We start from the raw sequence: 22,975 nt of genomic DNA on the forward strand, positions 1-22,975 counted from the left end.
AGTCCAGACTTGGCGGCCGCGCTTTACCGTTTAAATCAGCCCAAATCTGGAATGAGCTTCCTGGTCACATCAGATCCCTGACTGACCTATTACAGTTTAGAAAAGCCGTGAAAACATGTCTCTTTCCATAGTAATTGTCGGCCTACAGTTGAGCACTTTATGTATTACAGCAATTGTAGTTTTTCCCTATTGCACCTTTTATTCATCCCTTTTCTGCCCTCTCCCTCCTTCCATCCTGTCCTGTTAGGCTCTGTCAACACCAGGATACCTGAATGGTCACAGTGCGTTTTATAAATGTTTTAAATAAAGGTCTTAGTCATGTTTCCTCCTTACCCATTCATTATGCCTCAATGGGATTTGAATTTAGTTTTATCATTTCTGATGTGCACTCCTTTCAAACCTCTCCACAATTGTCCTCTCAGGCTTCTCACTTTGAAAACGGCTTTCCTTGTGGCCATTACATCGGCCCACAGGGTGAGTGAGCTGCGGCCCAGGTCATCTAAGCCGCCGTAACTTTCCATCTATCCTTCGCACTAGGGCTTCCTTTTTGCCAAGTTGTTGTGCACTTTCATGTAGGCCAATCCATCACCTTGGCTACTTTTTATGCACCCCGACATCCTTCTGAGGAAGAGGTGGTACTCCACCGCCTGGACCCAAACCTGTTGTTCTACCTTGATCGTACCAAGAGTTCCGAGTGGATGATCAATTCTTTGTTGGTTATGTGGATGTGAAGAAACGTTGGGCAGTGCATAAGAGGACCATCTCCAGATGGGTGGTACTCTGCTTTAAATGTGCTATGTACTGGCTAAGAAGTAACCCCATAAGGGTTTGTGCTCCTTCTACCACAGCTAAAGCTGTGACCACTGCGTTAGCATGCGACGTTCCAGTCCTTGACATCTTTTAGGCGGCAGCCCAGTGGCCACTGTCCCTCACACCCTTAACGCCTCCTAATCTAGGCTTTATGGGGCTCGCTCCCCTGACACCAGACCCCCACTTCTTTCTTGCAACCCAGAAGTGGCACAAAGAAGATACCGTCACCGACAACAGGACCTTGGACTCCGCTTCTGTGCAAAGAAAGGACATTTAAGTACCCTGAGGAGACTACTATTACTGGAACTGCATGATCGACGTGTGCCCGTGGTGAAAACCTGGTGGTCCCAACAAGAGGGACCCCAGTGGACAAAGAGAAGCCAAGACAGACTCCCCAGACTGGTGGGACCTGTCACCTACAACTTGCAGAAGAATTTCTGTGCTATGTCCAAAGAAGTGCAACCTTTCGGGCCCCTCGTGAGTGAGCCAAAAAAAGGTCGGTGACCTGCACCCTGGGAGTGGTAGTAAGGCTCTGACCACGTTTTGAGCTGCCATCCCCTTCCGGATGACCCCAGCCGACAAAGTAACCGTGGGCTACTTTTGCCGCTGAAAAGGCTTGTCTATCACCAACTCAGTGCCCAACGGCTTCTCTGACATCACCAAATCCAGAGCAGTTCCCAGCATAGAGACCGACATTGTCAATGACCCGTCTGAGAGCCTGCATCTGGAAGGAGGCAACTTCGAGAGGAGCAGCAAAGCACCTTTTGGCATGACCAGTCTCCTGCTTGACAGCTGCAAGGCTACCTCTGCACCCAGAGCCAGCGGACGTAGTGGTGAAGTTCCAATTGTTGATTAAAGGTCCTGGTCCCCCCAAAGGCCTGTATTCTCCAAGGGTAGAGTGAGAATCCACCCCAAAGTGTGCTTTAGTCAAATGCTGCATTTTGACGGCGCTCGAGGATCCAGTCTGCACCAAGGACAGCCAGAGCACCTCTGCAACAGGACTTCCTGGGCAAGGTAATTAGAAACTGGCTATTGTGACTTGGTCTAGGGACGCGAAAGACCTTAACTCCCAAGTGGGTTCTCCAGTGCTCAAGCTGCAATTGGTCAATTGCACACAGAGATTTTCCCCTTTGTCCTCAATGGGAGCCATGTGACCATTTAAAATACTCTATTTTTCAATGCCTTAAAAATTCATAACTCTGGTTGTGTGTAATATCAAAAGTTTGTTTTGGTATCTAAAGTAAGATTCAAAATCTGCTATATTTTTCTAAATTTGTTTCTAATTTCATTTGAGTCGTACCATTTACTTATTGTCCATGTGGTTGCTGTGGAACGTTTTACCCAAGTTCCTCTAAGTAGCCTGACTGCTCTTTGTCACGCTACCAGTACTGAGGTAAGGTTTACTGGTGAGAACCCATGGTTCACTTCTGGGGAAAGTGTTAGTATTACTGGGTAAGACTGCCCAGTCCTACCACATAATACTACCACCTTGCTACAGACTGTTAATGTAACACTTTCATAGTGCATTTGCATTATAATAGAGCCTGCCCAGTTGCTAGGCCCACTATATAACTGCCCTGCTTCGCCTTGGAGCAGTTATTTTTTGTTCATCATGGAACTGGACCTCTATGTACATCAGCTCCTCTTTATCTTTTTTTTTCTCTGTTTTCTGATCTCAAGAAGCATTATCTGCTTTCTGCTCCTGCTTGATTTTAAGATGATGTAGGTAGCAAACGCTTCTCTATATTTGCATGTGTGTTGAAAGGTTGCGTATTGGCCACATATACAAATGTGTACAAGCAGGTACAGGGTTCATGGGAGCATTGCACAACTTTGATGTGAAAGCAGCCTCCATAGCCTCCAGCCTACCAGAGAATCTTCCTGTTGTTCTGGCAAGCCAGTCGAGCTGTTCTTCCATACCTGTTTGTGCTCACCGACTGCACCCGACCAAAAGAGTCCTCAATAATAAATGCTGGTGTGGGCCACTGGTGCCCAAATTAACTACAGATTGTTAAAAGCTTATTGTTTGGGTCTCTGTTCTTTTTTCACATAATAAGATCTTCAGGAAGCAGATCACTTGATAGAACAGAGCCTTAAGGATGATTGTCCAACTCTCCTTTCCATTGCTGAAAATCAATCTTGATGTGATACGTACAGGCAAAGGAAACCACACCAGAAATCAATATGTGTGCCAGGCACTGTTTTTGTCATTGGCCTCTTGAAAGTCTTAACTTTTCACTAAGCCACTTTAAATGGCCTTTTAGCTTAAACAACTGGCCTAGTCGGAGGACCCTTCTCGATTACAGAGAACATCATGTTTTTGATACTATCATTAAGGTGACAAATGCCTCTGCTGATTTGTCTGGGTATAACAAACAGCTGTGACAATTTATTTCACACCTTTGGAGAAGTCGCTGCACCATTGCCAGTATCTCAAAATGCTTTGTTTGGTTCCTTTCTCGGTGCATCCAACATTAGTTTCCACGTAAGCCTGCAAGAGCACTTCTCCTTTGGAGTCGCTGGCTTCGGAGCCCTCCGTTTCCCTTTGGAGGTCTAAACTATGGTACTCAGCCTGCTTTTCAATGCTCAACGATTATATGCTAATCCTGTAGATGATGTCTTGTAGGCAGTCCTTGGGAGTTTTGACATGGCAAGGTCACTCAGATGGAAAACTATGCTATGCTGGAGGATACTAACTGATAGCTGTCCTACAGACAGACGTTCGATCAGCCTTCCCCTTGAAGTAATTTAATCTCTACACCTGACCTACTGCTCAGATTTTGTCCTTTCTAGTACAGGCAACAATAGTCTGTAAAACGCCACAAACATGAGGACAGAATGTGTTTTGAGGATGAAGATCATTGTCAATACAGCAGAGTCCCTGTCCCCTCACCTTCCCATTCTGGGGGTTAGGACAAAGGGGGAATACAGCTTTCTTCCCAGCATGATTGCTGGGAGCGAGATTTTCTCTTTTATGGACATGCAGTAGAATTAGTTCCCAAACCAGCATCAAAGCCTCTCGCAGCTGAACACTCAGCAGACAGAAATACTCAATTTCTTTACAAGTCTGTGAAACTGTCAGTGGTGAAGGTGAACCACACCAATGTTTTTATTTAAGGCTATTCCTTATTTGCTGGAACTTCAGGGACTGGCACATATTGTTTGTCTAATTTTAAGTACCTGTGGCCGATAGCAGCTAACCTGAAGGAGTGCAGGTTTTGTACTAATCCTGCACCACTAGCCTACCAATGATGCTTCTGTCTGACTTCACCTCCCTAGCAGGCTAGACCACTCCCTTAATGGAAAGAAGTCTGTTCTTATTCTGTCTGCAGGCTTTAATTCTTATATCTTATTTATGCTCCGACACACTGAAAGTTTACCCTATTCCAGACCTGAGAGAAAGACCTCTGGGGAAAACCTACCCGATCATAGACTGCAAGTACAAGGTCTTCCAGGGGCAGATGTGGTGGGGCTGGGTCTTACAAAACAGAACCACCTAAACAATGGAAATTGTCATGGGACTTTAGAATGCTCTGGATGCATTAACCAAATGGAGGTCTTAGTAAAGAGAATGTGGAAAAACACTTCAACTGGTCTTTCAAAGTAGGTGCATGCCTCCACTACATCCCTTTGCACTGCTGGAGAACTCCAGACCTTCACGAGCTGGTGGTGGTGCCCCAGTGCTCAGAGAGGTGCTTTGAATTCCACGGCCAAAACATTGCCTGCACTTTTCCAGTGAGTTAATTGAGGACCCATGCAGGCTCATTCTGATTACTTCTGAAAGGGTGAGACATTCTGGTTCACAGAAAATTGGGAGTTCTTAGTAGAGAAAGCGATCCAGTTCGAAGTGAATGTCTCTTCATGAAGAACCAAGACCAGGTGTTGCACTGTAATACTGCATTCCTGTATTTGAATTCCTGGTTCCTTCAGGTGTACACTATGACTTGTTCAACATATCTCTGGGTAAGATGATGATCATTTTGGAACATTGGGCAGTCTGAACTGTTAAAACTTTATCAATGGCATGGAAGCATTTCTGGTTGTGGGCTGCTTCTTGTCAGATCAACTCACTGAGAATATGTTCACTTGAGATACTCCTACTTCATCTTGCAAACTGTTGCCTCAAGTACTCTAATTTATCAAGGCACTGTTTTGCTTCTTTGTTCCCCATGGAAAAATTCCACCTGGTTGAGAGGACAGTGCTGTTCTGGGTGATCTTAAGAAGAGTCTCTTTTAGTCTGGTCACAAAGCATTCTTTCAGGTCCTGTAATGAGAGACTGACTTTCTTGTAGCTATAACTTCAGCAAGGCACATTGAAGAGATTCAAGTATTTAGTCCATCCTTCATGCCAGAGATGCCCGCCTCATTCTATCTCAATGAGAACATCCACCTACTGACTTTTTACTCCTGTAGAAGGAGCCCTGCACTATTTGGATTTAAAATGGTGCACAAAATTCTGTGTTGATGGACCTTTCACAAGTAAGACGAGCTTCTTGTTTCATTTGCCAATTTCAGCAAACGTTGCTCGCTCTCGCTCACCATCTTGAGTATTGCTTACTAAATTAGTTTGCATTTCCTTCTGCAACTGAAAATTAAGAGTGCATGGTGTGGGGAATTGGCAGTGTATGTCATGCTCTCCTTCACTCCTTTTCCAACCCTTTCCCCTCATACCACTGAAACCACCCTCACAACATTTAGACCCAGAGTTCACCTGACCCACTCCAACTTTAGGCACACAGAGGAAAGGCAATCTGCAGGACAAGCTGTTCCTGTCACTACGCTGAGTAAATTACTTGTACAATTTATTTGTAGTATTAAAGTGTAGGAAGCTGGCTCTTTATAAGGTGGACTAAAAAAAGAGGTACACTGTGTAAAGAGTCCAAACGAACCAAGTCCAGTCGAACCCCAGAGGAATTAGAGGCACAAATGACACCCAAAATACTCTCTCTTGTGGTAGTGTGGGCGAGCCGTTAGGCATATCAAAGGATAGTGCTAAGCATATATCGTAAACACAAAGGCAATAAGAGACACACTCAATCTGACACTGGTTTATAAAAATACAGTTTTATATAAATGTTGATAGCAAGATCTGAATCGGGTGAGTAATTTTCAAGTTATGAATTTTAACAGATTTCAAACGTTGACAGTGCAGTCTTTGGAGCGTTAATGTTATCCTATTGGGGAAAAACATATACTGCATATGAGTAATTGGCTGTGAGTAGGAGGGGTGTGTAAAACCCCTGTCACAACTGGTTTTATTTCTGACCTCCAGCGAGCAAAGGCTCTCACCCTTGGCAGTGGTGTAACTGAACGTGGGCCCCCTGCAAACTACCCACACACACATACTGTCCCTCCCCCATACCCTTTGGGGGGGGAGGGGGGGGGTTGGAATCTCATCTGTTGGCGTCAGACTGGCTAGACATAGTCATTGAGTCCTCTGGCAATTGGGAGCACCTCTGAGGTGCCCTATGGGTGCATGTATGAATAATCACTGGAACCAGTGAGGATTTATTATTAAGAGATGTTTGATACCAAACATCCCTAGTTTCAGTGAAGCCATCATGTAGGTGGGGAACTCATATTGACCAGTGTTCAACACATGTATTTAATATGGCTTCACTGATCATTTTCTATGTCTAAGAATCACCTCCATTGGCAGTCCGCATGAGGTTGGTGCTGGGTCCCTTCATGTCGCACAAATTATGCTGCAGGTCTTAGGGAACCTCCTTAGACATAGGCACCGGAGGTACCATTTACTAGGGACTTACAGAGGTGCTAAAGGGTCTGGTCACTTCAGATCAAGTGACCCAGTGTCTTATTTTGGGGAAGGAGCACTGGCACTGGGGGCCTGGTTAGCAGGAACCCAGTGCACTTTGGTCAAAGTTGCCTCAAAAAGTGTGTAATTGTGTGTGTGGGGGGGGGTTGGGGGGTGTGGGGGGTGAAGGGGGTGGGGCTCCCTACATGAAGGGTCGGAAAACTTGATGCTGTAGCAGTAAGGTAAGAATGATGTAATATCAGTCAAAAATACTAATTATTGCTGTGAATAATATGCAAGGTCTGCTCTAAAGCAGAACATTCTTCTTTAGTGTCTAGACACAGGAGTATGTGGGCTTGCCTAATGAGAGAGTACATGATCTGGCCAATATGGCATCATCTTTTGTAATTAGGAGAGCTCTAAATAATAGCTCAGAATCACTGTATATGTACTGCATCTTCTGGAAAGCTCTTCATTATTGGATGCCGTACTCACAGGCACATCTAGGTGTCTAAATGTACCAACAGGTTAATCTATTTGACTCTAAATAGAAATACATCTGATGATTCAGTTACTTAAATGTTCACAATTTTATTTTGCATTTATTCAGATTCAGCGTTTGTTAGAGGTACAAGCTCTGCAATCCTCTTCCACAAGCACCAACACACCATCTCAAAGACAAGTGGAATTTATTGCCACGGAAACACAGTCTACTGCAGGTCTACAAATGACAAAAAGTGTTAGTATTGCAGTAAGCACAGGTAAATGTTATTCCATTCCCTTTTGATTCTACAAGTTGAGGTTAACAGCCAGATGCTTTCAACCACAAAAATGCATTTGATTTTTTTTTTTTTATTTTAAACTTTTTTTGTGTGACTAGATGTTTACCATAATATTCTGACTATGTGAAAAGGTTTCCTCTATTTTCAGGTGAACTCGGGTGAAAAAAGCCCAAAATGTAGACCAGATTTAATTTATTGCAGTGCTGTCTGATTCCATGAATCTCTTATCAGCTATCACCAAATGGCTAGTACTTACATTTTCATAGCGGCATCATCGAAAGGGATGCTGGTCTCCAACAATCAGTTTGAAAAAATCAGGAGCTTAGTCATTACTAAGTGGCTCCATTGCATTAGATGGCAGTCTATTTTGATTCTCCTTAGGATTCCAATTTTACAGAGATGTGAGGTAAACTATTTCTGATAGATAAATCTTTCTGCGTACTGCCACCTTGTGAATACTCCTTCCAGGCCTCAGAGTGTTTTTTAAAACACATTTTACAGCAATAACTTTCCAGCTCTGCAGCATGCCAAAATGCAGCATAAGTCGCAACTCTACATTTGGATGTGATGCCAACGGAGTTTATTAAAGCAGTCCAGTACTCTGTGTTTGACTCAAATTCTCAGTTCTCCAACATTGGAATTTTATACATTCTTATGCTTGTATCTTTACCCATCATCAGTTTGTAAATCCCCGGCATATTAGAACAGCAGCATAGAGCGCAAAAAGGCCTTAGGCCTGAAACAACATTGTAGATTAAGTGAGACAGCCACCGTATTCGAAAACACACACACTTCAGCCACTGAGGTGGAAGCTTAAGCTCTTGTACTCCCAACTAGAGGCCACCACAGCTCAGATTCCAAAGTACAAGTGTTTGAAAAAGATATTGGAATAGCCTCTGACCAAGTAGGAGGAAGGATTGTAGGTAAATATTTAAAATAGCAATGTTGGACAGTTAGAATTACACATAAGTAACAATTTTTTTCTTCAGCATTGGATCTTTTATACACACTTACATGCTTGAATCAGAACAGCAATTAATACACATTATAACACATCAGAAGCGGTAAGCAGGCTCACCTTTACTGAAACAGGTTTCTCTGGACTGCCTGTCCCTCTGCTTCTGCATCCAGGTCTAGGCAGCAATGATAACATAAATGTGTGCCAGCTCTTCCAGATGGCTGCAGACCAATGTCTTTCAAGGACACCCCAGCTTAGTGTTGCAGTTGAAGCCATGCTCCTGGTGGTATGCAAGACCACTTTACCGTGGAGGGGACACTTGGCATGACAGAAGAAAAGAATGCCTGACAACCAATGCGCTATCCCTTCCTTGGGTGGAGGATGACCTGCCCGTGGCTGTCCAAACAGCTGATCTGATGTGCTTGTGTCCTGTATGTTATCTATATAGAACCTGAAGCATCTACACTGGAATGTAACAATCTTTTTGCTGATGTAGATGGATTTAGGAGGAAGGATCAAACAATGACACTTTCACTTAAGTGAAAGTCAGTAGGGTTGGTTCTCAAGGTTACTTTCCCCTTTGCAAACCTAAAGAAAGGTTCCTTGCTGGTGAGTGCTTGAATCTCTCCCACTCTCAGATGCAGATGTCAAGGCCAGACAGAGCGCTGTTTTCAGATTTTAAACATACCTAGTATATTGATGTGAAAGGTGGAAGCATCAGGTGACTAGTGACGGTATTAAGTTCCCAGGGAACTGGATGGATGTAGTAGCAATAAGAAATGCTCTATAGTGTTCTTTTAATGAATTTTTGATTCTTTGAGAGAACCGAGTACATGGAGAAAGCTCAGTTCTCTTGAATCTTGAAATTGCATCCAGATGGACCCTGACTGAAGAGTATTTAAGCCCACTGTTCGCTTGATTCAACAAATACAGAAGGATTGAGGTTTTTATTCTCAGTAGATGTTGGCCATAATTCCTGCACCATATACATAAACAATTTCACTTGCTATCTTTGTGGTTGTTTGGGCTCCAGCCTGTGCCAAAACATTTCTACATTCTTGTGGAAGCTCTAAATGGGTAAACTCTAGGCGGTCAGGCAGCATGCTGTCAAATTCAGTGACTTGGGAGTGTGGTGGAGAATCTCTTCGCTGTCCCGGAAATAAATCATTGGATGCACTATCAGAGGAATGGCTCTGTGTCCATAGCTGCAGCAGTTCCCTATACCAGTATTAGCATGACCACTGCAGAGCAATGAGAATTAAAGTGCAGTGGCCTAACTTCTCCTTCCTCAGCGCCTCTGGGATCCGGTGAAAAGGAGGAAAGGCTTTGTCAAATATCTTGGACCAACTGATTTAAAGGTAATTGTCCATCATCCCTGGATGTCAAAACCTGCTTGCAAAGCACAGGCATGTATCTGCCTGATCATTCTGGCAACCTGACAAGTGTTCCACAGTGATGTCGATCTTGTGAGAAATGGCCTAATTCCAGAGCCACTGAGCCTCTCCTAACAGGGATAGGGATTGTGTTCCTTCTTGCTTGGCTTTGTAGTACATGGACGTTGTGTTGCCCACTGTGATTAGGGTTCGAATGCTTGCAGGTCTAGGCGCATGGTGCAGAATTCCAACACACTGATGTGAAATGCATTTTCTGAATCTGGACAGGGGCAAGGCCTATGCATGCCATTGTGAAAGTAGAGACTTGTATTGCCTCACTGTTATCGACTGTTGTGTAGAGAGATTCCTTGTAACAGTTTGGTGGAACTTCTTCGCCCAAAATAATTGATTGAACCTCAGGACAGAAAGCTGTGATCTCATGATCCAGGAATTTGTATTAAAAAGTAATTTGGTAAAAATATTTATTGATAGCATGTGTGGCTGCAGAAACGCATGCTCTACATACTCTTGCCTCTGTTGCACCCCTCAACCCCCCAAAAAAAGCCTTTCGAGTGACGACACTGACTTCTCCTCTGGTAAGTAATGCACCTTATCGGCTCCATCTTCAGATTGCTTTTCTCCCTTGTAAGGACTGGCTGTACCCCCTGAAGCTCATGCTCAACGTACCCATTTGATCACCATCAAGTGTTGATTTCCCTGCACACAAACAAGACTGCATGACGTGTCAACAGTTTAATTTTTCAAAAAGACTGATGTCCCTGAGAGCTTGACGCCAGTCCCAAAGTATGGAAACCACTGCAAAGCTTGTGATATTGGGGGTTGAAGATTGTCAAAGCAGAAGATGATCACAGAGCTAGGACTGAAAGTCATCTGCACTGTGTTGGTTCTGGAGAGACTGTCAACAACTGGGGCAGTGGAGATAAGGCTTAACTGTCCATCTCCTACCAGAGAGACAGACATTGAACCTAAGAAATCGGGCTGAGGACAAAGACCATTGCAAGGGTCGTGAGTACACCTGCCCCTCCAAAATATAAACCATGGGTGGAGGACTTGCCAGAGCCATGCCCTCGAGCTGTTCGGCCTAGCAGCCCAGGTTGACACCCAGGTCTTGGTTCTCCACAAACAAGTGGTTCTGGTTGACTCCAAGACAGGACTTCGGAGATGAGACAGGACAAGACGCCTCTCGATCCTTTTTGGGCTCTTACCCATAAAGCTAAATACGACCTTGAGCCGTCAAAGACTTCTGGCCTACACATTTCTCCTACCCAGCCTTTGGCACAGAAGAGCTCAGCGTTGAAACCCTTGATGTGGAAGGCATCGAAAGGCAGTCGCTGGAAGGAAGAAAAAAAACACGCTTCAGTGCAGAAAACTAAGTCCCTCTAGAAACATTATGCTATGGAGGGGGAAGGTCCTATCCTCCAAAAACTGCAACTTGCCCTCGACAAAGACAAATTGATCCAAAGACTGTCAAGCTCATCACTCCACAATTCTGAGAAGTCCACTTCTAGAAAGTTGGCATTTTCTTGTCCCAACCATTTGTTCTTTTTGCCAGTGTCCTGGGTCATATGACTGTGAATGGCTCTGCTTTTGGGATCTATGTATTACTTCCAGACAGTGACACAAAGGGGGCCATCCTGACAGGAGGACTAGGGAATGGTTGCTGACCTAGCCCCACTTACACTTCAAAGGACCTTCTGCACTCAAATGAACATGACACCAGGCTTGCCAATCCTTTTGTCACTCCCAGGTAATTTGGAGCCTTGATAGTGTCCCCATACAAAGACTGACATCTGGCATATTGGACCTCTAGAACTGCTCATCAAACACTCTTTTACCTGTGGAATTTACAGAAGTGCTGCATACACTGTCTGAAAGGTAAAGATTAGACCTGCTTGGTTTCATCCCAAGCTATCCAGAGTGACTGCAAGTTGGCTGGCCTCCTGTGTGAGCTACAGGGACACAACAAATGTTAGAGGCCTCCCTGCAACTGCCCAGCTGAATTTCTGGGACTGGACCTGCCTGAGCCTTGATGCTGGCCTGTACTCTGAGCCCTAATCCCTAAGAGGTGCCCCCAGGACCTCAACCCTTGGCTGGCATCAGAGAGAACTCCTTGAGTAACTGAAAGTTGCATCAGTTCCAGTGCAAAGCATCACTGTACAGCTGAAAGCTTCATTGAAATGGACGCTAGTCAATGGAGTCTCGCCACACAGCTGAAAGCTTCATCAGAACCAAAGCAGAGTGAAGCAAAGCAGTACCGCACAGACCTCGCACCAAAAGCATAAGGTACAATTCCCAGCTGCATCATGGTCGACCTGAACTTGTGACTTAGTCCTGGTCAAGCACAACCAGATAGCTTCAGTTGGTGCTTTGTACATAGACACTATTTTTACTTAAAACTTTAGAAGTCAGTATCTCTGGTTCTACTGATTGGATATTTGTAATTCTGATATTTTATTTGTTAAAGGGTAATCTATTTTTATAAATAGATTTTGAATTTTTCTTGTGTTGTCACTTTATTATTGTTTGTGTGCTGCTTAAATACTTTACACATTGACTTTAAGTTGATCCGGACTGCTTTTGTGCCAAGCAACCAGAGCGACAAGCACAGGTTATTTTAGTGACTTTTTGAGGTTAACCCTGACAAAGATTGTGGGTGTTGCCTGAGTAGGGCTTCCTCCTCCTTCAACCAATAAGCCAGTTTCTTGCAATGTATATTTTGGTAGAAGGGAAGGTGTACTCAAAAAGATAACTGGAGACAGGCAGTTGTCCGTCAAACAGAATTGATTAATTTGTAGGTTGGGACTCCAAGTACTATACATAAGAACTGGTATATAGTGCGGCCATTTTGCAGTGCTTTGATAAGGTTAACTGCTTTGAACTATAGGTTCAACATCTATATTGTATTTTACAGTGAAATTTAGGACATTCATATTTACAGAAACATTTCAAAGCACTGCTAACACAAATGAAGGAAAGGAAAATAGAACATGAAATACGTGTGACTTTCCTGTCTGGTAGCTGTATTTGAGTACCACTCATATGAAAATGGCAATCATTAAATGTAACATGGCAGAATCTGAAGGAAGCGAGACTGAAGTTCAAGGTGCTTACCAGATTGCCTTTTTTGATTGTTCTTGTTCCTCCCTACTCCACCAACCCCTTCCTTCAGCTGACCTTCCTGCTTATTCTGCTCACATCTATTAACACACTTGCCTTCCTGTTTGTAGAAATTCAAGACGGGAGAGTGGAAACCAAATAGTGGTGTTGGGGGAGGAGCATGATAGTTGGTGGAGTTGCTGATGCAACTGGCTATATCTTACAACTTCTTTTTGTTTTTAAGAAAAAAATAAATCCATACTACAGTTGTCTGGCTTGGGCATACAAGGAGTCTGGATAAAGTGATTTAGAAATAGAAGTACAAGAGTCAATTTGTAAGTAACTTGTACTTATTAAACAAATTGGAGATTTTGAATATGAAGTTAATAGTAAGGAGAGTGTCTTCGCCTCTGTACCCCTGCCAGTTAGGTGAAGTTTAGCCTGGGGTCCTTCCTTCAAACTACTGCAAGAAATAATGCCCATAAACCCCAAATGCATCAGTGTTATGCTTGTTAGACTTTAGCCAGTGAGTAAAAATTATTTTACTCTCGGGAATCTACAAAAAAGGTTTTTTTGTTGATCTATTTATTAAAATTTTAATGCTGCCATAGGTTACGGATTCTGGAGAGCATAGAAGCAGTAGGTTTATGGATGTTTTCAAATAATTTCTTGGCCTGCCTTCTAGATAAGTTGATTCACTGAATTTTTTGTTAGCTGAATTTATTGTCACTGTAAAATCTCTGCATACAACATTTTGAAGCAAAAAGACAATTCTTTTGGTGTTTGAATTTAAACACTGTTTCCTTCAATGGAAAAAATGATTGCACTTTAAGTGAAGTTTAGCTGAAACTTTTCTGGAAAAGGAATCTGTTTGTAAACAGTCATCCTTATGCCGGATGTGATCAGCATTTCATATAAATAGTGTTTTCATTGAGGATTATTTTTTTAGCGATAGTAATGGAATATCTGATGGAGACTTTTAGCTGCAGATTCCTTACCGTAGAATTTCCAGGTGTCCACTTGGAATCCTGAACTTTTGCTGAGCAAGACCCTTGCGTGAGCCGCTGGGTGGTGTCGCTCAGATGTGTTGTGTCATTGGAGCAGTCTGTGATGTCACAGTTGCCTACAAAGGCATCACCCAGGCATGCTGTACGTCAGTTCGATTCCTTCTGTGCTGGTTAAAGCGCAGATCCGGAATAGAGCTACCCTCTGTGCTTTTTTTCAACTTTTTGCCTAAGATATTTGTTGTCTGTGCGAAGAATGACATCTTGGAAGACTGGATTCAAGCCGTGCGGCGCCTGCCACTGCACCATGTCGGTGACGGACTCTCATAAGGTATTTCTCTGGTGTTTAGACAGAGACCACAACTCAAGTAGTATTCCAACTGCCGGGCCATGGCTCCCAAAGCTTTGAAGGAGCGGTCTCTAAGGCTCATGGTGGCCCTGCAGTTGACGTCAGCTGGCGCGATTCCTCGGAGGTAGAGTCCTTGTTGATGTGGTGGTCTCGGGACAGCTCCAGGGGCCCCAAGTCGTCTTCGTCCCACTCGGGAAAGAGGCATACGAAGATGTCCAAGGAGACTTTGACTTCACCTCGCCCATCGGCCGACGAGGTGAGTCTGGAACGTTGAAGTTCCAGGCAAGGTTCCACAGAGCCGTTGCCAGGGCTGACTTCGAAGCCCTCCTCCCCATCCCCGCAGGGTCAGCAGGAGCCCCATCAGGTTCCACACCTGCAGATTTAGTGCTGATGGGGTCTCTTGGATCCGGAACGATGCTGGGTCCACAAAGTCTGCCTCCTCCGCCCCTTTCTAATACCCAATGGCCTGGAGCCGGAACCGCATCGCACAACGCCGATTCCTCCACCAAAAGGTGCCAGATCATTGCCTAAGCCTTTCTATCATCAGCCAGGCATTGGTGAGGAATTGACTGGGTCTCGGGGTCCCTTGTGTCTTCATTGGAGTACATGGACTGGTATGAGGAGTTAAGAGGCCAGTGGACTGGATACCTCTCCAGATGCTGGCATGCTCTCACTTCCTACGGTGGCTATGGAGGAGGGAGCTTCATATGCTATGTTGGTGCGGTGCGTAGGGCAGCTGAGATCTTGGACCTAGATCTGCCTACGGTGCCGGTCAGGACTAACCCCCTGCCTCAGGTGCTTCAGCCGGAGGTTTCCACGTCAGAACAGATGTTACCCTTTAATGAAGCACTCACAGATATCGTGCTGGGAACATGGTCCAAACCCAGCACATGGGCTCTTCTAAATAGGACAATTGGCCGCTGTGATCACCTAACTCCTGGTGATACTAGCGTCCTCCCACAACACCCCACCCTGGAGAGTTTGGTAGTCCAAGCCTCTACTACCCATTGTGCCTTCCCTTCTGCTCCCCCGGATAGGGAATCCCTGAGGTTGTACCAGCTTGGGAAGAAGTTTTCTTCCTCCCGTTTTTCTCATACTTTATGGGATATGATGGCGCAGGTTATGTCTCTAGTCCCGGGGGCGAGTGGAACACTCTCTCAGAAGCGGTCAAAGATGAGAGGGATGCAGCCAAGTTTACTATTAGGTGTGGTTTGGACACGACTGACTCTCTGGGTAGAGCGATGCCGTTGACGGTGGCCCTTCGTCACCACGCCTCGCGCATCTGGCTTTTCGGGAGCTGTCAAGTCAAACCTTATGAACATGCTCTTTGATGGATCCCGCCTATTTAGTGAAAAGGCAGACTCTGCGCTGGAGCACTTCAAGGACTCCTGGGCTACGGCCAAGTCTTAGGGCCTCTTGGTGACCCCTTGCCAACAGTCTGCCTTTTACCCCTTTGGGTGGGGTACCACGCCATCCAGAGACTAGCCACCATCCTTCATCAGGTCAGCATCCTATGCAGGGACGAGGTTGTGGTACCTTCAGACCCAAAGGGTCTGTCCTGAAGTTGTCCACCACCCGCCCTTCTTCCCTCCTCCATAGCACCCAAGTCCTCCTAGTGTGATTCTGCAGGACCAGACGAAACCAGTTGGAGGGATGGTTCAATTTAATCTCCCTCACTTGCAGTCCATAACATCGACAAAAGGGTCTGGCAGATCATACAGAAGGGCTATTCCCTCCCCTTCAAATCATTCCCTCCCTTTATGCCTCTGTTGAAAGAAAGGCTGATGGAGGATCACTTAGTCTTGCTCCACAAGGAAGTTATGGCTCTCTTGGTCAAGAGAAGTAAGTTGTTATTCCCGCTACTTTCTGATACCCAAAAAGAGCAAGGGTCTTTGCCCTATTCTAGATTTGTGGGACTTCAAACTCTTTCTCAAAAAGGAGAAATTCAAGCTGCTCACTCTGGCTCTGGTCTTCTCTGCCCTAGACCAAGGACACTGAATTGTAGCGTGGACTTGCAGGATGCGCATTTTCACATCCCCATCCTACCTTCATGCAGGTGCTCCTTGTGGTTTAAGGTGAACCACAAGCCCTTTCAATTTACCATGCTCCCCTGCGGTCTCACCAGTGCCCCTCGGGTGTTCACCAAAGTGATGGCGGTGGTAGCAGTTCATCCGCACAGGTAAGGGGTTTCAGTCTTCCCCACCTCGATGCCTGGCTGTTGAAGGGTTCTACACCCCAGGCTGTTTCCACCCACCTTCAGACCACAGCGAACCTTCTTCATTCACTGGGGTTCACCGTAAACATGTCTAAGTCATACCTGATTCCCTCTCAGATGGCGTGTGCAAGGGTATTGCTCAGCAAAAGTTCTGGATTCCAAGATGACGCCTGGAAATTCTAAGATAAGGAATCTGCAGCTAGATGGTCTCTACCAGATAATGCGTTACCAAAGGTAAGTAACTTGTACTTATTGCCTGAAATACCTTTCAGGATTGAATACTCTGGAAGGATTGAATATATCCTTGTGCCACCTTAATTATGAATTCTTACTTTTTTATTTGTTCCTTAAGAGACCACTATCATTCCAGAACCAAGCTTCCAAATGTTTCCACCATTGCAGTTTCTTCTTTTTGAATTGCAGTGAGTGAGGGAATTTGTCAACAAAAGTGTAGCATCTGTCAATATTAATCAGCCTGTTTTCTAATGTGGGGTAGTTAAAATGAAAATTAGTTAATGGTCACATGATATGCAAATAGCATTTAATGTTTGTTCAGATTTAGTACAATGTTATTGGTCTGTTTATTTTGATTTTTTGTAACTGAAAATGTTCTTTCTCTAAAAGGTGCCAGCCTCTTTTGGAACTCTCCATGTGTTGATCAGGAAGATTCTGCATCTCCTGCAAAGCAAAATGACGTTAATGCAGATGACCTCACTGTTTCGCTCAACCTTGGGGAAAATGTTAGTCATGCCACTATATCCTCCTCACTCAAAGCGGTAGACATTTGCAGCTTTGCAGAAAGCACCCAGGATGTAGAGGATGAACAAAGTCGCTCTTCCGATTCGCTCAGGTACGAGATTGTCTTAAAGATACCCTTTTAAATGTTACACATGCTAGTGTGCCATGCTAATCCACTCCTTTGTCTAGCTGTGGAAGATGGCTAACTTATCTATCTTTTCCATCTGGGTTGGTGCAGTGTTTGCCGATAATTTGTATTTTGTTTAAGTGTCCAGGTGCTTAGATTTACAGCTTTCCTCCTTTCGATCTGCATGGAAATTGCCTCCGCTGGCAAAAAGGACTGGAATAAGCTTATTTAAACAAGCATTGGCAGAACTGATGGGTCTCACCTGTGGAACCTATTGGCTTTGTCCAAACTCTTGGGTTAGATAGCTGCTGCAAAAGTGCATGCATCCGCAGCAGCCGTCTTGGAATGCATTTGCAATACTTTTAGAAACCTGTTTAAAGGGGGGGGGGGGGGAAATTATTTATATATATATATATAATGAGGAGCAACAAAGAAGCGAGGGTCAGTAAGTATTAAAAATGAGTAGAGTGAGGAGAGGTGGGAAAGCAGTGGTCATGCTTGGGATAAACGAGGGGCCTAGGATGAAAAGAGAAGCCTCACACGGGAGAGAGGAAGAAAACAAATGCACTCCCATGGAGTACCTAAAGCAAAAGGAATACAAGTCAACTAATCAGAATAGTAAGACTGAAATGCTCTTGGGTGGGTCAAACACAAGAATGCAGAGAAAAGCTGTCAAATCTATAGGAGACAACTGAGATAAGGGGCTGACCCAAAGGCCACTCTTTATTACAAAAAATGTGGGTCTGGCCAAAAGACAGCTAAAGTGATTTGTAGCCGAAAACTAAGAATAAAGCTGTTGTGCCAAAAGAATTTAGGAGCTCCCTAGGTTTGTTATTTGTTACTAATGAATTATTGAGCGTTGGGTGGGAGAGGCACTTTCAATAAGCAGTAGACAGTACATCAAAAATCTTTTTTTGTTGCGTTAATTTTAAATTTTTATTTTTTTTATGTGGTCTTGACTAGTACTCTAGTGTAGAAACTTTATTCAAAATCTATTCAGTCACATGATTCCATAAAAACAGACAACAAGCTTTGTTCCTGCTTACAGAAATTCTTCAGGGCTGAAAACAGTAAGCTAGTTCAGTTTAATCATTGAACACGATATACAAACAATGTATAAAATGCTATAAAGCATTTGTACTTTCAAAATTAACCTCATTTTGCCAACATCATGGGATCGAAAAAACGTTATCACCACATTTATTGGTGAATTGCAGTTTAAACGGAAATAATTGAAGAATTATTGTATGATCTAAAATTGTCTACAGGAACAATTCCTAAGTAATTTCAATGATAGAGTGATTGCACGTAGACCGCATTCCTACCAAAGTAGACCACTTTCCTACACTGGATAATAACTTAAACCTGGCATTCTATCACAATATCAACAGTGTGACTATGCATGGTAAATGTTTATGAATGCCCTCAAACTCAAATGTTTGTGAGTGTTCACCCACTTGGATATACCATCACAAAATGTCCACAGTCTGTGAGGCTATGTGCTCTTACGTTTTACAAAGTGATGATTACATGCATGTAGATTCTGTTTTTCAGGGTAACTTGTAATCAAAGCTCTCTGCATGCCCGAGTGGATGGGGAAATGCCGCAGAGCAGGCCATTGGTATCTGGCACCTCATATCCCTGGTATTCAATGCCAGTGCTTAGGCTACCAGACAATTTCAAGCTAGGACTTTGTCAAGAGGGATCTCCACCTGTGAAGACATGGTTGTCTTTTTTTTTTTTTTCCAAACGTAGGACATTAGTGAAGGTTTGTACTCAAATAACCCGCTAGCTGATAAATTTACAATGAATCAATCAATGTAATCATTATTAAAATCCACTGTTATTTCAGAGAGACTCCTGTTTCTAGGCCATTGAGTAACTTGTGGACTTACACAAACTCCCCGATAAAGCACAATTCTGCGGGTTGTATTCAGGCATGTTGTGCTGCTTGTGGTGATTTTTTAGGGAGGAGAGCTTGTTCTGTGCTGTAAAATCAATATGAACGGCACCATGCGGTGCTCCAGAGGGTGCTGCTTCTTTCTGCTACTTGAGTAGATCTTGTACTCCAGTGACAGCTTTCTCAACGGGAACTTCACGGCCACCTGTGTTTAGAAATCTCGCTGGTAGGCATTGGAGTGACCAAGAATCACATTAGGGGGCGCAAATGCTCGCTGACGTTCTCCAACTTAACGTTGGCGAGCCACACATGGAAAAAAACCCTGCCATGCAGTGGTTGGGGTACTTTTGCCAGAAATCCACACTCCATGCAGAGTGGGCAAAGCCCTGCCGGTGTAGAGGAATTTTTTGCCCACCCTTATTTATTTCATTGATTGCTAAATATTCCTACAAAATTCATTGCGATAAAATGAACAAACTCCATTGCTGCATACATTTATACGATTGCTTCTTATGTCCAATTTTACATTAGAGGTGCATTATTTCATAGTAACAATTTTATCAATCTCTCGACAAAAGAATTCAAACAAAGCCACAAGCCCCCAACCATTTATCCATTCATACCACTCGCTCAATAACACATACTATTCCGTACTCCCCGGAAGTTCTCAAAAAGACACAGAGAAAGGGCCCCAGCTTCCTTCGTTCATCAATGTGGCTTGGCCAAGGGGGCGTACACACCATCAACACTTTTTAGTGGTCTCAATAATTTACACTTGCGTTCCTCCGGACCTCTTCTTCAATGTCCCTCTTTTTGACGTACACATTGGATTTGTGTAGATACCAAATTAAATAATTCCTTCAAAGTTTCTTGTACCAAGGATCAGTCATCAACACAGCCTTATGTGCGGCGTATGTAACTCTGTTACACTCCAATTGGTAAGCCCTTATGGATAGAATGTTACCCCATCACACCTAGGCATGCATGGATGTCCATTGTATTTTTTCAGATGTTACCACGAGGTTAATGTAATGTCTAATTATGTATGTGTGCTACCAAAGTAGCACTTCCAGAATGCAATCTACCTTTGCCACAATTATCCTTCGTCGCTACTGCGTCGCTATTAATCGGTGGAGGTTTGGCAGTGAGGTTGCAGAACTTGGTGTGTAGAATGGTCAGAAACTGAAGGAGACGTGTGTACATTTCTAGTCAATGATAATTTGGGCCTGTTGGTGTACACATGAACTTTATTCCAGAGTCCTAACAATTCAAATTGCGAATGAGAGACTCTTTTTGCTTCATTTTTTGTGAGGATTATCATTAGTGAGCTGATATATATTTCTAATTGCCTTTCTGTGCATCTTTGTGTAAGGCATGGTCTAGGCTACAACCCTGGAAAGGCTTCTTCTGTTAGTTTCCTGTGTTGTAAGGGCACATTTTCTCCCACCTTTCTCAACCTATCCTTCCCTTTTGTCTTTTGAACTTCATCTGGCCTTGTTCAAGATAAACTCCATCAATGTTACTTTTTCTTGCATCTTTTTTTCTTTTTGGTATTAGACACAGCTTTGAAAGTCCATACAACATGTATAGCACACATTTTAACACACGGTTGGATTTGGGTGCAATTGGTATAACGGAAGTGCAAAAGAGCATAGGTTAATGCAAACCCTAGTCCGTGTAGAACATGAACTAATTGCAGGGCTTGATCAATTAATTTTGTTTTTTTTGATCAACTAAATTTACTTTACTGAGTTCAGGAGAACCTTCTTGAACAGCATAACAAAAAGCATTCATCATGGGGATTAAAAAAACGAAACTAATTGTGAAGCGATATGAGACCAGCCCTCTCTCCTAACTTAAAATGTGCCAAATACTTTATTAGAGGCAGTCTATAAAAGATTAACGCTTATAAAAGCTAGATTTCCAGATTATATGCAACCCGGTTTACCTTCTTTTATCATTCCGGGTGTGAATTGCACACATAACCTGCCATTCTGATTGATACTTCTAACTGCAGATTCTTCGTCTTGTGCATAATCCCCAGGTGTCAGACTGGATCCAGAAGCTTTTGAAGCAGTTTTCCTATCCGCCTCTAGATGGTATTGTGCGGCTCCATGTCTACAACGTGCCTTCCAGGAAGTAACGAGGGGCATGTAAACGCCACACACGCATTCTGATGTCCGTTTCTCTTTCTGCGCCTACACTTGCAGATCTGTAGCGCCTCCCGGATCTTTTTCCCCAGATATTTTAATAAACTTTCATACAGTATGCAAGGGAAATCTCACCCCCTAAAACCGCAGGGTTAAAATCCTGCAGGGACTGTCACAAACTAATGTCTTTGACTGACCCTCATGAAGTCTGTTTGTGATGCCTGTAGTTGGGCTACAATTCATGGGCAGGTGGTGCCTACATCCAAATGAACCCAAAAGCCATATGGAACAGTAAAGCCAAATTGTATGTTGCCAAACACAAGAAGATTCAGCGCCACGACCGAAAGGTAAAGAACTGTCCCCTTACTGCTTCTCTCATATTCTTGAAACGGTGTGTAGGGATCTGGCTCTTTATGTGTTATATCAATAAGTAGCTACACCATTTAAAGAGTCCAGGTGTTCCCCAATTAGTGGACAGGGCTTGCTATGCAATCCAAAGTGCTCTATTAGGCGGTAGTGTGGTCGAGCAGCCTTAGGCTTAACACAGAGGAGTGCAAGACGTCCACATACACGCACAATGGTCAATAAATGATACAACTCCTAAAGATCACCATCAATTTATAAAAATAACAAATATCTATATATATGTTTAGGCATTAGAGAAAAATTGTTCAGGTAAGTACATATCTTAAATATAAATTCATTTCATTTTCAAAGTTAATACAGTGCAATTTGAGTTCTGCAATGTTAACTTATGGGAGGAAGAACAAATTCTGCAAACAGGTAGAGTACAGCAACTTACAAGGCCAATCTCCAGGAATTAAGGTGAGTGGTGAGCAAGGCTGGGACCAGCAGTATAACACCAGCGGCACGGGGTAGCCCGGTGCAAAACAGCTTCTGGTGTCCAATGCGTTTTAATGGAGATCAGTCACTGCGATAAGAGGCTGCAGGTTCTGGCCAGGAAGCCAATCAAGCTGAACCAACAGCGGGGCTCAGGCCTCATGATGCTCTGGCACAGTTAGGCACCTTTGGTCCTCTTCTCCAAGCCGGAGGGGCGATGGGTGCAGAGGAGCCTTCAGGCATCGGGTTTTCCTTACCAGAGCATTCACAGTAGAGGGGGGCTGCAGGCGGCGTCGGGGAGTCCAGGAAGTGTAAAACCACGATGGACTTGGACTCTGGAGGGCTTGGGAACCTTGTGGGCACCAGTGGGCCACTTCAACACAGGTCGGAGACGGCGGGTGCAGTGGTTACTTCAGGTGTTTGGTTTTGGCAGTTCCGGAAGCTTCAGAGTATCTTTTTTGGATTTTGCTGGAGAACAGGTCTGCTGTTCCCGGGAGGTCTTGAGTCTTTTTTTGAAGGCAAGCAGCATTCCCGGGTTTCTGGAGCCCCAGCTGCAGGACGAGTCAACTTTGTTGCAGATTTTGATGAGGGATGAGACCGACCGGTGGGGCTGGTAGCAGGTCAGCTGCTTCTTTTCTCCTCTTCCACAGCTCTTCAGAGTCCTTGGGCTTGATAGGTCGTCAGGATCTGCTTGTCTCGTGCCCGGGCTCCCCTAAATACTGAGTTTAGGGGTGTTACGTAAAGGATGGGGTAGTAGCCAATGTGCTACTTATCAATGGGGTCACTACGCCCCCTATATGACCACTTTCTGTGGGAAGTTGGCATAACCCTGCCTCAGAACTCCTAAATCTGCCAAC

General features: G+C 44.1%; 1 protein-coding gene across 2 annotated transcripts in view; it reads left to right on the forward strand.

Moving 5' to 3' along the window:
- The window catches only part of STIL (STIL centriolar assembly protein), a 159,869-nt gene that overhangs the window by 113,955 nt on the left and 22,939 nt on the right, over nucleotides 1-22,975 (forward strand). For both annotated transcript variants that reach the window (XM_069232712.1, XM_069232713.1), the window contains exons 13-14: nucleotides 7,176-7,326; nucleotides 16,988-17,213. In XM_069232712.1, the coding sequence (XP_069088813.1) occupies nucleotides 7,176-7,326; nucleotides 16,988-17,213 (377 nt within the window). The remainder of the gene's footprint in view (nucleotides 1-7,175; nucleotides 7,327-16,987; nucleotides 17,214-22,975) is intronic.

Source organism: Pleurodeles waltl, chromosome 4_2 (genome assembly GCF_031143425.1).
Source record: "Pleurodeles waltl isolate 20211129_DDA chromosome 4_2, aPleWal1.hap1.20221129, whole genome shotgun sequence".
NCBI lineage: Eukaryota > Metazoa > Chordata > Amphibia > Caudata > Salamandridae > Pleurodeles > Pleurodeles waltl.